General features: G+C 39.8%; 2 protein-coding genes across 3 annotated transcripts in view; both read left to right on the top strand.

The window, feature by feature from the left end:
* Nrg1 (neuregulin 1) overlaps window positions 1-13,939 on the top strand; it is a 201,991-nt gene that overhangs the window by 73,733 nt on the left and 114,319 nt on the right. The gene's annotated exons all lie outside the window — the stretch shown is intronic.
* On the top strand, window positions 13,421-13,609 carry LOC131894752 (uncharacterized). The gene has a single exon (XM_059245069.1). It carries the CDS (start codon window positions 13,421-13,423, stop codon window positions 13,607-13,609), a length of 189 nt encoding a protein of 62 aa, XP_059101052.1.

The following is a 13,939-nucleotide window of genomic DNA, read 5'->3' as shown; positions in this document are numbered from 1 at the left end:
ATGGCCATAACTGCACCCAATTTACTTTGCAGTTTAAAAACTTCCCTTTAAAACAAAACAAAACAATAACAACAAAAAAAAAACCTACAAAAAACTTTTCTTTAGTTTGTGAGGAAGATACTAAATTTGGGGGTAGCCTTAAACTTGAAATAGCCTTCCTGCCTCAGTCTCTGACATTCTGGCAATTACAGATAGGAGACCACCATACCTGGTTCAGAATTTATATAAAACTAGTATGTTGCCTTAACAAGAATAGGACTGAGTAGACTTCAAACATGTATATTGGCACCACTGTTCTCTAAGTCTTTAATTCACCAAACACATAACAAAATGGAATAATGCTTTATTTTATTTAATCTAACCACCACCATCAGCCTTGTCTCTTTTCTTTTTTTCAATAATACTTTTAGTTTTTGATATGATAATATAACCACATCATTTCTCCCTCCCCTCTCTTCCCTCCAAAACCTCCCATGGACCCCTGCCTTGTTCTTTTACAGGGTTGGCCCTGAAAACATATTCATACAACTAACTGTATATGGATAGAACAGGTTATATTTTTGTATTTAGAAACACACACACACACACACACACACACACACACACACACACACACGTAACTATCAGGTTTTCAGATAATTAAGCTGCCATCATGTTTCTCCGATAGCCAAGTCTGTTTTGGTGGGTGTTTTGTTGGATGGTTACTGGAAATGGAAACAGATGGATTACATTGCTCTGTCTGTGATCGTCCAGTTCCACTGACAGTCTTTTGTTGAGCCATGATCCTGTCTGGGACTGAATCTTTGCATTCTTCTTCTATCACTAGTCAAAACAAACCATTATCAGAAGAAAACATTTTCCTAACTGGCTCCTAAGTGAAGGGAATTCTCAGATGTTCAAACATGTATATACAATAAACAGTGTTTCCTGACAAGCTCATTAAGGAAAAAAAAATTAGTGTCAGCTACACAAAGTAGAATCCATTGTAAGCCACATAAGCCTCTGACTGTCACTTCCAACTTGCCAATGTGCCAGGCTAAGATTAAGAAAGCTGTATCTTTCATTCGGATGGAATCACCCTCAGAAGCAGTTCATTTTCTTCCATCTCCTCTTAGTCTTGAATGAAGCCTGATTCTACTAGCCACTTGCTGAAATAATCATTGAGTGAACAGATAAATGAATGAATGAGAAAATGAATGAGTTAATGAATGAATAGCTTCTTTTTTGTTTTTTTTTGGTTTTTCGAGACAGAGTTTCTCCATATAGTTTTGGTTCCTGTCCTGGATCTCACTCTGTAGACCAGGCTGGCCTCAAACTCATAGAGATGCGCCTGGCTCTGCCTCCCAAGTGCTGAGATTAAAGGCGTGTGTCTCCATGCTGACTGTGTCCTTGAACACACAGAGATCTGCCTGTCATGTGATCGGGATTAAGGGCGTGTACTGCCACGGCCAGACTTCTGCTAAATGGCTTGCTATTAGCTCTGACCCCCAGGCAACTTTATTTATTAACATACATATAAAATCACATTTTAGCACAAATAAAATATCACCATATAGCCATATCTACCCAGCCCAACACAATGCCTGCTATATAACCAGACACTTGCTAAATATGCAGCTCATGGGCCACTCAGTCAATGCACATTCATCTCACTGCTTTGGAAATGGTAGCTATTTTTATTGCATGCAATGTATGACCTTAAAATTTGAAATTTGCTTTTGGAAATCAGGTTATCCTAAGGTTTCCCAATTTTTCTCCCTGCTGACTTACAAAAAGAAAATCACTTTAAGTGCTGAGTTTCCAATTTCTTAATTAGTTGCTGAATGTTGGCTAAATTACAGAAATGCCATTTCAGACTGAGTTGGAAAACTCAAGCATCTAGCCTTGATTTTATGGTATTTTTGTTCTCATTCAACACTTTCATTTATTCTTCCCTAGCTGTTGATTATTGTAAAAATCACCTGTCTCCTGGAGGATGCCTACTTCTACTCATGAGATGACTACAGTTATCTGTGCTCTTAAAAAGTATTCTAACGGCTCTGCTTGCTGTGTGTTCTTTTGATTTACCGAGTGTCTAGAAACTTTGGAAACATGGGTGATTGCTCACATTTTCCTCTGTATCTTCTTGGTGATCAGGATATGAATGAATAACAGCAGCTTAACTTTGATAGACTATGGTGGTTCCCAACCCTAGTTTTTGCCTTTGAATCTTTGATGGAGATAAAGGAGAAGGATGGGGTCCAGTTCTGCACAGAGACCATTTAGATGCCTTTAGTACCAGAGGGTACATATCATCAGACACTTAGAAAGACACAGATGAAATGTGAGTGAGCTAAATCCAGGAACTTAACCTGCATTGAGGAGATTTAACCTGGAGACAGGTAGGTGACTTACCTGAACTCCAGTGAGTAAATCATGGCAAAGCTGTGGGGAAGATTTTGAGAAATACTTTGAAAGATTGATGTGTTACTTTAGAAGCCTATGTAGACACACTTTGAACCACTTAATTTAAACTCTTCCTTTCTCATGGGAGGTGTATGAAGACAGAAAAGAAGCCTATGGTTGGGGCTTTCTGCACTGTGGTGCTACATTAAAAAAAAAGTCCTTTTTCTGCTACCTTATGTCACCATGAATGCCTCTTGCTGTCAGTGGTATGGTTTAGTTGAATATAGATGTGTTAGAGGGGCCTGTACAACATTGTACATTTTTAATAATTTATGCAATATCTGAGAGCACAATTGGGTAGCAATCACAGCTGGACAGAGGGACCTGTGGCCTGTAGTGTTTGTTGACCAGCTGGCTGCTAGAAAAGGCATGTTTGAGAAGGAATGGTCGGAATAATTCCACTTCCTTCGCAGGAGCTTGCCATCCATTTCTTCTGGTTTTGTCACTAGTGTGAACTTAATGTTTTCCCTGCTCACCTTGTTTATCGATATTTGAGTTCCCCCGTAATTGAAATGCTGGGTTTTGGAAAGTCCCTTCTCAATAAATATTTGGTACTGGGGGTGAAGTTCCAGAGGAAACTCCTAATAATATGACAATGAGTGGTTTGTCATATACTCCTTTGCCATTAAAAAATGGTCTAAGTAATGTGAATCTATTTTTTTAATATATAATTTTAGAATTAGGGAAGGGGAAGGTGGCAGAGGTGTAATGGAGGGAAGGAAAGTGGCTTGTTGTAACTTGCTCAATGTGGAGTTGGTAGAATATTTTGTTTCTTTGACATAAGTCTGTGAGTTTTAGTGATCAAAGTGTTGGATTTTCTGTGATATAGTGTGGACAAATACTACCATGAGAATAATGTTTTTAAGGGTCCTAGTATTTCATTACTGATATTTGAATGAATTAGGCATTAATCCAATTATTTGGATTTTATCACTAACATTTTCTATATTTGCTCTATGCAATGTATCTATCCAACAACATTTTTATATTTTGCAAATCATATATATAGGACATTTTTTATCCCAAATACCCCAGTGTGCATGGTAAGTATTTCACCTCACATTCTTAGGAAGAATATATAAATATGTAAGCTGTGGGTTACATAAGGAAAGAGAATATATTTTTCTTAAATACACTGCCATATCTGAGGTTTTCAGACCATCATATTTCAGAGTAAGTTAGTCATCAGATGTGTCTTTTTCCTGCCCTTCTGAGCCCTTCCCTATGTAGTCTGTCCGTTCTCCAAGTTAAAAGAAGATGTGGCCTAGTCCATTTCTCAGATATGGATAATTCTAGGTAGACCTAGTGTGGTTTTGACCTACTGTGTGTGACTGTTCTGAGGTGACAATCTTCTCTCCCAAAGTCACATTCCTTTGGAGTACTTTCCCTCTCATAAGGACAGTGAGTTATAATGTCCCCATCCACTAGTGATTTCTAATCTCCAGCCTGTCCTCAAGGAGAGTTCTTTGGGTTCTACAGCTCATACCTTCTGTAACTCCATAGTTTATAAAATACTGTTGAGAGCCAGGGTCTAAATAGGAATTCCCCACCTCTGAGTTTCTGAAAAAGGAAGTTGTGCCCACATGGTGTCATGTGGGCATTCCATAGCAAGCTCTGATATAGAAGCAATTCTTGTGAAGGGTCAAGCAGATTTTCTTTTTAAAAACTGGCATTGAATTGTGCTATTATGGTAGGCTTGGTAGGCTAAGGCTGACTCTGAAATTGATCTCCATGAGACAGTAGGCAGACAATTTAGATGCCTGAGAACTTATTTTTCTTGCACAAAATAAAATAAAATAAAATTGATGAGCAAGCTCCAACTTCCGTCAGTGAAACATTTCAATCTAATTAGGATTGAGATTACAGGGGCACTTGGTAATAAATCTCCGTCCTTCCATTCCCAATAACTCCTGAAACAAAAAAGAAATCATTCTCAAACAGGCCTGATTCTAGCAATCTTATATTACGTTTAAGAGAAGACCTTGGGGTCAAATCAGAAGGCATTTTATCTCATGACTTTCAAATTCATACTTCCTAAAATAATCAAAATTGGAAGACCGAAGGGAAAATTTCCACCTCCTTGGACCGAGGAGCAGCAATAAAGGATGAAGCTGGCATGTCCTTTAAAATGGATGTTTTAGCTTCTATGCCCATCACAATGCTGTGACCTTACAAGAGCAATGCTGCCAGTTGGGTGACTCACTCAGAATGCAAAATGGGTTCTGGAAACTACATGTGTCTTTTAGTTCCCCTCCCCATTGGTGCAGCTTTACATTCTTGTTTGAATCAGCAAAAGAGAGAGGAGGACCTATGGCGACTTTAATTGAACTATAAGCTATAAAAGAGGTTTTTTCCCCCCTTTGTCTTGTGTCTTTCATCTTTAGAAATACAGATCATTTTAAAAAGTGAAACACTAATTTCCTCTCCATGCTTCCTCTATTCCAGACACAGCACGCGTTTCTTACATGCACAAGTTTTTGTGAAGTTGCATGGTCGTATGGGTAGCTGGTTTTGAGTAACTCATGACTCCCTCCCACTGCTTCTGTTTTAAGCAAAGATCAAATGAGCATACATTTCCATAGCCTCGACTGTAAATGAGATGCCGTGCTACATGCTAGCTGAGATTCTGGGTTGGTTTAGCAGTCATTTCACAGAGTGAAATATCAGCAGAACTTTGTGTCATTTTTATTTTATTTTTATTTTTTATTTATTTTTTATTTTTGATATTTTTTGGGGGACAGGTTTCTCTATGTAACCCTGACTGTTCTAGAAGTCACTATGCAGTCCAAGCTGGCCTTAAACTCACTGAGATCTGTCTGTCTCTGCCTCTCAAGTGCTGGGATTAAAGGTGAGCACCACCATACCTGGCTGGCTTGTTTTTTTTTTGTTTGTTTGTTTGTTTGTTTTTTTTGAGGCAGGGTCTTGCTATATGGCCAAGGGTAGCCTCAAATCATTATGCAGTCCAGGGTTTTTTTTTTTTGTGTGTTCAAGTATGCATGTGTGTTGTATGTGTGAGAGCCCCCTGGAGTTGGAGTTACAGGCAGTTGTGTTGGGAATTGAACTTGGAATTCGAGTTAAGAGCAGTACGTGCTCTTAACTTCTGAGCCATCTCTCCAGCCCCCTGTTTCAGCTGAACTTTAGACAAATTGTTAGTGCCTGTGTATAAGTCAAATTCAATTACTTGCAGGTTTGAGAATTTTCCAGACTTGAATTAAGATGACATTAGTTACCAGAGGTATTTTCTGCTTATTTTTCAACCAAAATTTCTTCAACTACACTAATACATATTCTGTATTATATTGTTGAGTAAGATTGCGCACACACACACACACACACACACACACACACACACACACACACTCTCTCTTTTATATATACTTAAAAGCCAAGCTGCCTCTTAATGTTTTTGTTACATTTGCCCTAAGACTCAAGAGGGAAGACCAGACAGAAAATCTCTATTAGCTAAGCCTCCTCATGCCTGCAGCTTGAGAGAAGTTAGCAACATAACCAAAGTGAGAGATTTGTGCTTATAGTGATTAAGCCAATGTATATATATGACCAGCCACAAAGCCTCAGGGGATAGAGAGACTTCCTTTAGGTTTTCCTTCTTTCCATCATAAACAGGCTCCCTCCTCCCACCCCTTTAACAGTATTTGATTTTACTCACTCAGGTAAATCTCTATAGGGAGTACCTGTCTCTTGGAACATGTTTTCTCCCCAAAGTTTATATATCCCTTCTTAAGATAGTGCTCTTTAGCCGGGCGGTAGTGGCGCACACCTTTAATCCCAGCACTCGGGAGGCAGAGCCAGGCGGATCTCTGTGAGTTCGAGGCCAGCCTGGGCTACCAAGTGAGTTCCAGGAAAAGGTGCAAAGCTACACAGAGAAACCCTGTCTCGAAAAACCAAAAAAAAAAAAAAAAAAAAAAAAAAAGATAGTGCTCTTTGTGTATCCATGTATTGAACAAATACCTCTTACATGCTTCCATGCACCATGCCTGCTCTAGGTGCTAGGAAAATAGTGGAAACACACAGGGATACTTGTTGTATAACTTACATTCTGGAGGTGAGTACATTTGATTAAAAACAAAACTACAGGAATTACAACAAAGTCAGGCAAGATAGCTGCCACTTTGCTATGCTTGTATTTCTAGAATGCTCTAAATAGATAAATGGGATGGAATTAAACAGTGAGACATAATATTTCAGTAATGTAAAATGGTATAGAATAAACCTTTCCTCATAAAAATTATTTTAAACTGATTGTCTCAATGATCTGTCAGTTCCTTAGCTCATTCATTATATTTTTGAAGGCCTAAGCATGAAGTATAAATTTTAAGATACTTAATGCTGCAAACCCACTCTCCCCATGGTACCCTTCTTCTTTCTTTCTTCCTGTACTTGGGATTGAACTATGGACTTACCCATGCTAGGCAAACACTCTACCTTGAAGCTGAATACTTAGCTTCTGCATTATATACTGATCCTTTATGGAGGAAAGGCAATCTATATATTAAAAGTTGTATTACTTTAGCTCACCAGCAGTCCTAGGTATAAATAATGTGATGGCCGTTTAAAATTAAATACTAGAGAAGTTGAAACTGTGATGAGTTTTTCACTGAGTGGAAAGCCACATTGGATCAATTTAACCATTTAAGAGAGGATGGACTCAATTGCACTCATATTTTGTAGTCATTCCTTCCACTGAGATCCAAAACATGTTCATTGTAATGTCAAAAGAAAATGACATAAAATCATAATAAGATGCACATTAAAGAAATTATGTGTACATAAAATGATAATTATTCATTTTCAGTGATGAATATAGTTTGAATTATCTCACTGTACTACATAAATATGTACAATTATCATTTAAAATAGCAAATTTGAAATTTTTCCAACCTCTAGAAGTGGATTTGTATTTAACTATGCACTTCACTTATGGGGAATGCAACATCAACACTCTATAAAAGTAAAAGCAAAAGCTTATTATAACTATCATATATAACCAAAAGAACTCTCCAAATGACTTCACATTCCAGGCTATCTACTTGAATTGCATATGAAGGACAAATGGACCAGAGTAAAATTGATCATCATGTTCCAAATTGAGCACAGAGAAGTCCAGGCAATCAATACGAATATGTGGCACCTCACAAAAATAGTTTAAAGAATTCAGTAAAATTTTCTTCTCCAAGACCATTCCAGTGGGTAAGAAAGAGGAAAGCATGGTGTCTTGATTTCTGCTCCAAGGGGGTGTAGCATCACTGCGCCATGGCAGAAATGGCTTTCTATTGGCCCTCATCTGTCCTGTGAGTGATCATGAAACAGCATGCAGGTTTGATTTGCTTCATCAGGGAACTTTTCATTGGGGAGAGAGATTTCCCGGACAAAGAACTAAATATACATTTATCCAACTCTTCTGTTAACTTTGGTAGGATCTATGATGGCCGGTAATCACTAGGATAGGCTCAGTTCACTTAAGACATACTTTGGGACAATTAGAAAAATTTATGAGGAAGTATGTGATCTGGACATTAAAGACCAGAAAGATGGAAGGGAATGCACGGGACAGTCTAGACATCGAGATATTAAATGCCTGCCAGTTTATTTGAGGAAGTGAAGTCTATGGAGTTCAATCTCAAATAGAAATGAAAATGAAACAAAATATAGAAGTTGAGTGGATCACAGCTCTAACTTTTATTATTTATTTATTTATTTATTTATTTATTTATTTATTTATTTATTTATTGGTTTTTCAAGACAGGGTTTCTGTGTAGCCCTGGAACTTGCTGTGTAGACCAGGCTGGCCTCGAACTCACAGAGATCCACCTGCCTCTGCCTCTCAAGTGCTGAGATTAAAGGCATGTGCCACCACTGCCTGCCAACAACTCTACTTTTAAGCAGTTATTGGTCACTTTTACCTTAGAGGAAATTATATTATTTATCTCCATGTGTGTGATACAATTGAATAGTAACACATGACTGAAAAGTGTCCAAGAAATGATAATGTCAAAAAAATCCATTTCAAACCATGTGAAGTATGATACACATGCCTATAATCCCTGATCTTGAGAAGCTGGGGCAGGAGGACTTCTGCAGATTTGGAGTCACACTGGTATATATGATAAATTCTAGGTGAGCCTGGGCTACTCAAAGAGAATGTCACAAAAGGAAAAATAAATAAATAATAAAATCCCATGATTTGGGGAAGTATGAGAAGCTCCATGTAGACTGAGGGATGGTTTAGTTTGACGAAGACTTTTGGGCGTTTGTGTTCTGATAAAACAGCCAATGTATAAAGCTTCATTTGGGCCCATGAGCTTTCCTTTAACACAAGTGAGTGGTTTCACATTTCATTAACAAATATATGATTTACCACTTACACATATAATTATCTCAAAATGATATTTCTGTTGTCACCATTCTATATTATACAGCATGAAGTAAATTTCTCTCTCTTTTTTTTAACTGTAAAATTTAGAAGAATGGGTAAAGTTTTTCAAATGGACAAATAAAACAAGTTTGGGTTATATGGTCAAAAGCAAAATGACATTTGTCAACCCCTTTCGTCTGCTGAAGCTAGTCTACTCCCTATAATAAAATAAATGAAATTAATGCAGAATCAAATAGTTTAACTTATAGTGAATTCACAATGGCATTTGATGTTGTTTGGTTTTAGTTGTGGCAATTGAACTGGAGGGGGGGGGCACTGGGGACACATGCAGGCTAGGCAAGCATGTTCCCACTGAGTTACAGCCCTAACATTTTCATTGGTAATGTAGTGGGATATTTTCTTCATTGATGCTGGCTTAGAAGGAAACTAGAATATCTGAAAACTGGATCCAAAGTGCATGCATGTTTGACGTGGTTCTGCCAAATCCATTCTGCATTCCACGACTCCTCTTTCCCCTGGTTTAGCTTCTAGCACTGCCTTCCTGCCTTGAAGTGGTTGGTGGGTTGCGGCAGCAGATATTTTATCCCTCTCCATTAAGATTTATTACTACCGCTCTGAGTCTGGGCTGGCACCATGACTACTTAACAACTAAGAATAATGATAATAGCTTGTGCAACTCCCATAACAAGAGTAGTAGCTTGAGCTTCCTGTCTCTGGGGATAGACAGCTCTCATCAACAGCTAACTTGCCATGAGAAACTCAAGCCATGTGGAGAAGCCTCGTGCTGGTTTGTGCTTTGACACCCTGTGGTGCTCCCAGCTGATGTCTGACTTCTTGTGTGAGCCACCTTGCCTGCTTCAGCCTCATTGTGCCTTGAGCTGACTGCAGCCCCAGTTGGTGTCAAACAGAGCAGAAGAACCACCCAGCCGAACCCAGTCAACCTGCAACCTCATGGTGGTGGTTGTAAAGCTATTTCAAGACAGTTGGTTTCACAGCAGTACATAATTGAAATATCTTCTCCAGAAGAGTCCTGGAACTGAGGCCCTAGAAGAAGAACTAATTTGAACTATAAATAGATAATCTTTGAATTGCTATGTCTAATCCTTATAACTAGTTTTTGAAAGTCACTCAGCAAGACTTAAGAAGGTTTTTATTTTAGAAACTGGGTACATTTAAGTTTTCTTACATTAAAGTGTATTTTATTTATTGATTGTATAGTCTAGTTCCCTTATTCTCCCATTGAACTGATATACAAAAAATACATTATATATATACATATATATATACATATATATATATGTATATATATTTCAAAGGAGCATTTTTTTTTTTCGTTAGAAATAGCATGGATCTGACTGCCTCAAAAACTCAGCCCTATCATTTAACATTTAGTGCCTGGCTACATTACCTGAGTTACCTGTCTCTTTATTTTTAAGGTAAATGGACTTTAAAGGATGAGAGAACCTCAGACATAATGTATATTATGACCTTGAGAGTTCCTGGCACATAGGTGGAGCTCAATAAACATAGTTTTTATTGTTATGAAGGAGGTGGTAATTACGGAGTTTTTAAAAAGCAGTAAGATTTTTGTCTCATTTCATGTTTCTAAGAGCACATGGAAATGGGTGTTCCTGGGTTTCATTAAGGTGGCATTCACAGGGTTAATGATGGTATGCCCTTAAAGCTCTTCCTATAAACACCTATGTTACATACTAAGAAAGCTCTGGTCATAGCCCTGTAGTCACTGGCTTCCTCACACTTTTATTGCTACAGAGGATTTGATGGAAGGATAAAGCAGCTCCTGGTCCCCAGGGGAGAAGTAATGGAGAATTCCTTTTATTCTTCATTTCTATTCTCCCTTTCCCAATTCCATTCACTTTCTAATTTAGTAGAAAAACAAAAACAAAACAAAACAGTTTTATAGGAAGCTGGATTTCTGCAAGCTAATCTTAGGAGCAATGGGCCACAAAGTTCACATAATGTACATTCACGGAGGAAACATGTATCCTAAAGTCTGAGTTGTGCAGTCTGACCCAAAGGGTAGTTGTTGGGACAGTCCTATGAGTATCTCTGGTGTTTTGTCCTAGCCTGCGGGTAACAAGATCCCTTTCTTTGTAAGTGACAAGAGTTTTTAATAGGACAACCAGATATCAACCTTTGCTGTGATTAAGCTTCATATGACAACCAGAGACTGAGCCAGCAACCTTCTCTGTGACTATGGTAATTGCCATTGGTGCCAGTGATGAAGGAGCTGTGGGTTATGCCTTTGGTGTCCCCTCTACACCTGTCAGACTTGAAGTTACCTGATGCCTTCCAGTCTTTGAAATTTAAATGACCTTGGCTGTGGATAAGCTCCAGTTCAGTACTTGAATGTAAGGTTTGAAAACATCAAGTCTTACTAGACAGGGTAATCCTGGAAGGAATTATAATAATTGAGTATATCAGTTCACTATTTGTATTGGAATACTTACATGAATATTGGTTATTAGAATCTTAAGTTGTAAGTGCTTTAATAGGGATTTCTTACACTATAAAATTTCATGTCCATCCTCAGAATCTTTGTTAAGAAAACTCTCATTTCTTTAAAATCAAGTAGATGAAGCCAGAAAATAATTATGTGGACAGTTTCAAAATATTGGTCACTGGTTGTGTAGAGGTGAACTCACCATGACTTATTTTGCCTGTGAGCTTATCATAATCTTGGTTACAATTATGCTAATTAGGTCAGGCTTTTTTTTTGTTTTTGTTGTTAGTGATAGGGCTGAAAACACAGTTTAAGATAATAATATCCTTTGAATCATTCATAATTATTGAGTAATTTCATCTGGAAGGAAATGATAATATTCTTACCTCCTGGCATTTGAAAAGGCTCAAATGTATTTCAAAGCAGTAGACTCGTGCCGTACAAAATAAAGTGTTTTTAGTGCAGATTTTCTTAAGACTTGAGCATTACCTTTCACTGCCCTGGGACTGTGTGTGATGGTTATGTAGTATAGATTTAGAGAGGGTTTCTAAGACTCTTATTGACATAGGTAAATAGAATGGTTCCTTGGAAACCATTCAGATGTCCAGGCTCAGTGAAGTGTGCCGTAAAGGATCAGATGCGCAGAACATGCACAGACATCCCACGAAATGTCCCCTGGAGCCCATGCTCTCTCTTATGGACAGTGCTTTTCTTCCATTTCTTCTAGTTTTTCAAGGACCGGGCCAGAATAAAACCCAAAACTCAGCATGGAAGTTATTTGTAAATTAAAGCTACTGAAACCTAATCCACAAGGCACGCTCTTATAGAAAATTCTCAATACTCGCAGTGCGATGATAGCCGAGGACATGTGGTGTATATTACAGTGTCCAGGGAATTCAAGCCTCCTCTGCAGTGTGGAGACAACATGAAAGGATAATTCGAAAATGAACCGGTAGCCCTTGCTCTTCTTACAGCGTCCTGTTTCTCTTACATGGACATGATTCTGACCTGCTCTGGATGGGATAAGGGAATTGCAAATGTAAAGAACAGAGAGAAACGGGCTTTTTCCCTTCCCCCACACCCCCACACCCCACCCTGCCCCAGCACGCACTCAGCATTTTGCACTGGGCATGGCAAAGTCTTAAACCTCACAGAAAAGGGGGCGGGGGGGGGGGGGGGAGTTGAAGGCAGAACTGTCCATGGTTAGAAAACAGTGTTCTAACTGCTGGTTGAAAATCAGGTAATAAGAGTCCTGTTAGTGAACAAAACTTATTAGAGGGCTGGCTAGGGAAGGAATGCTATCCCTCAGCAGCAGGCAGGAAGAAATTGCTGTTGAAAAGCTTACCTCTCTGGGGAGGAGTCGGGTAGCCGACTTTGCCAAGCCTCAGGTCTAACCCAGAAGGTCCCACCTCCACCCTCCACCCTCTACCCCCACCCCCACCCCCGTCCATCCCAGCATTGTTAGATTGCTAGCATCCATCGATCTCTGGCTTTTTCTGACCCCACAGTAGGTGAAGGAAAGAGAGCCAGCAAGACTGAGAGCAAGCAAGGTGGAGTGCAGGGGTGGGAAACTGGGGCCAGCTTTAGTAGAGGAAGAGAAAAAGGGGTGGGGGCCAGGGAGACCCCGTTTAAACTGCTGCCCGGCAGCTAGCTTCTCTTTGCTCTGATGGCCTTTATTCCTTCTAATTGGATAAAATAGGAAGTCACTGGCAGTCCTGCGTTGCTGAGTGTACTGTACTCATTACAGACCCGCCAGCAGTAGAGTGGGGACAGAGAGAGAGAGAGAGAGAGAGAGAGAGAGAGAGAGAGAGAGAGAGAGAGAGAGAGGAGAGAGAGTGTGAGAATATCTATTTAGGATGAGGAGAGAAGAAGAGAAAGAAGCCACGAAGAAGGAAGACTGCAGAGGAAGAAAGTGACTGAGCGCAAGAAGGACAAAGAGGAGTGGTTGGGGGTGGGGGTGGAGGCAGGGCGGGGATGGGAGTTACCGCCCCTCCTGGCTCCCGCTGCCCTGGCTTCCCCGGGCAATGGTACTGTTTGCAGTGATGCTCAGAGGGCAGGCACCTGCTGCTCTGTAATGATTCAGCCTCTTTCAGCCGCTGCTGCGCTAACACGACAGGATGCTGTTGCTACTGTCGCTGCTGCCTCTCCTGCCGCCGCCGCTGCTGCCGCCGCCGCCGCCGCCTCTGGTCTTGCTTTTGCTTTTACTTCTCCTGCATGACTGTTGTTTTCTTCCTCTAAGCGGGCACCAGCTTCAGACGCTTGAGGTGAGAAACATGCCTTTCAGTTTGGGATACTGGTTTACTTAACGAGCCAGGCATCCGCGCTCGTTTCCTATTTTAGTCCCCTGCTTTCTTGACCAACCGGGATGGTTTGGAGAAGCATTTGAAAGAACTGGAAAAGTGTCCCAGAAACAAGAGCTCAAGATATTTCGGTACACTTCTAATTCGTAGTTGCTAGAAGCCCTTTTTCTTCTTCTTTTCTTTTTCTTTTCTTTCTCCTTTCCCTTGCCTCCTCCTGAGCTCTCTTGCTTTTGATAATGGCCTTGGACTTGGATGCCTTATCGATTTCCCCCTCCAAGATGCTGTATCATTTGGTTGGGGGGGCTCTGCATGGTAATGCGCTGTGAGACAGGCCAG

Source organism: Peromyscus eremicus, chromosome 17, assembly GCF_949786415.1.
Source record: "Peromyscus eremicus chromosome 17, PerEre_H2_v1, whole genome shotgun sequence".
NCBI lineage: Eukaryota > Metazoa > Chordata > Mammalia > Rodentia > Cricetidae > Peromyscus > Peromyscus eremicus.
Note: the sequence above shows the minus strand (reverse complement) of the source record. Positions and strands in the feature narration are given on the sequence as shown.

What these genes read in the sequence shown, in the direction of transcription:
- LOC131894752 (XM_059245069.1), top strand. Translation starts at nt 13,421, where the DNA reads ATGCTGTTGCTACTGTCGCTGCTGCCTCTCCTGCCGCCGCCGCTGCTG.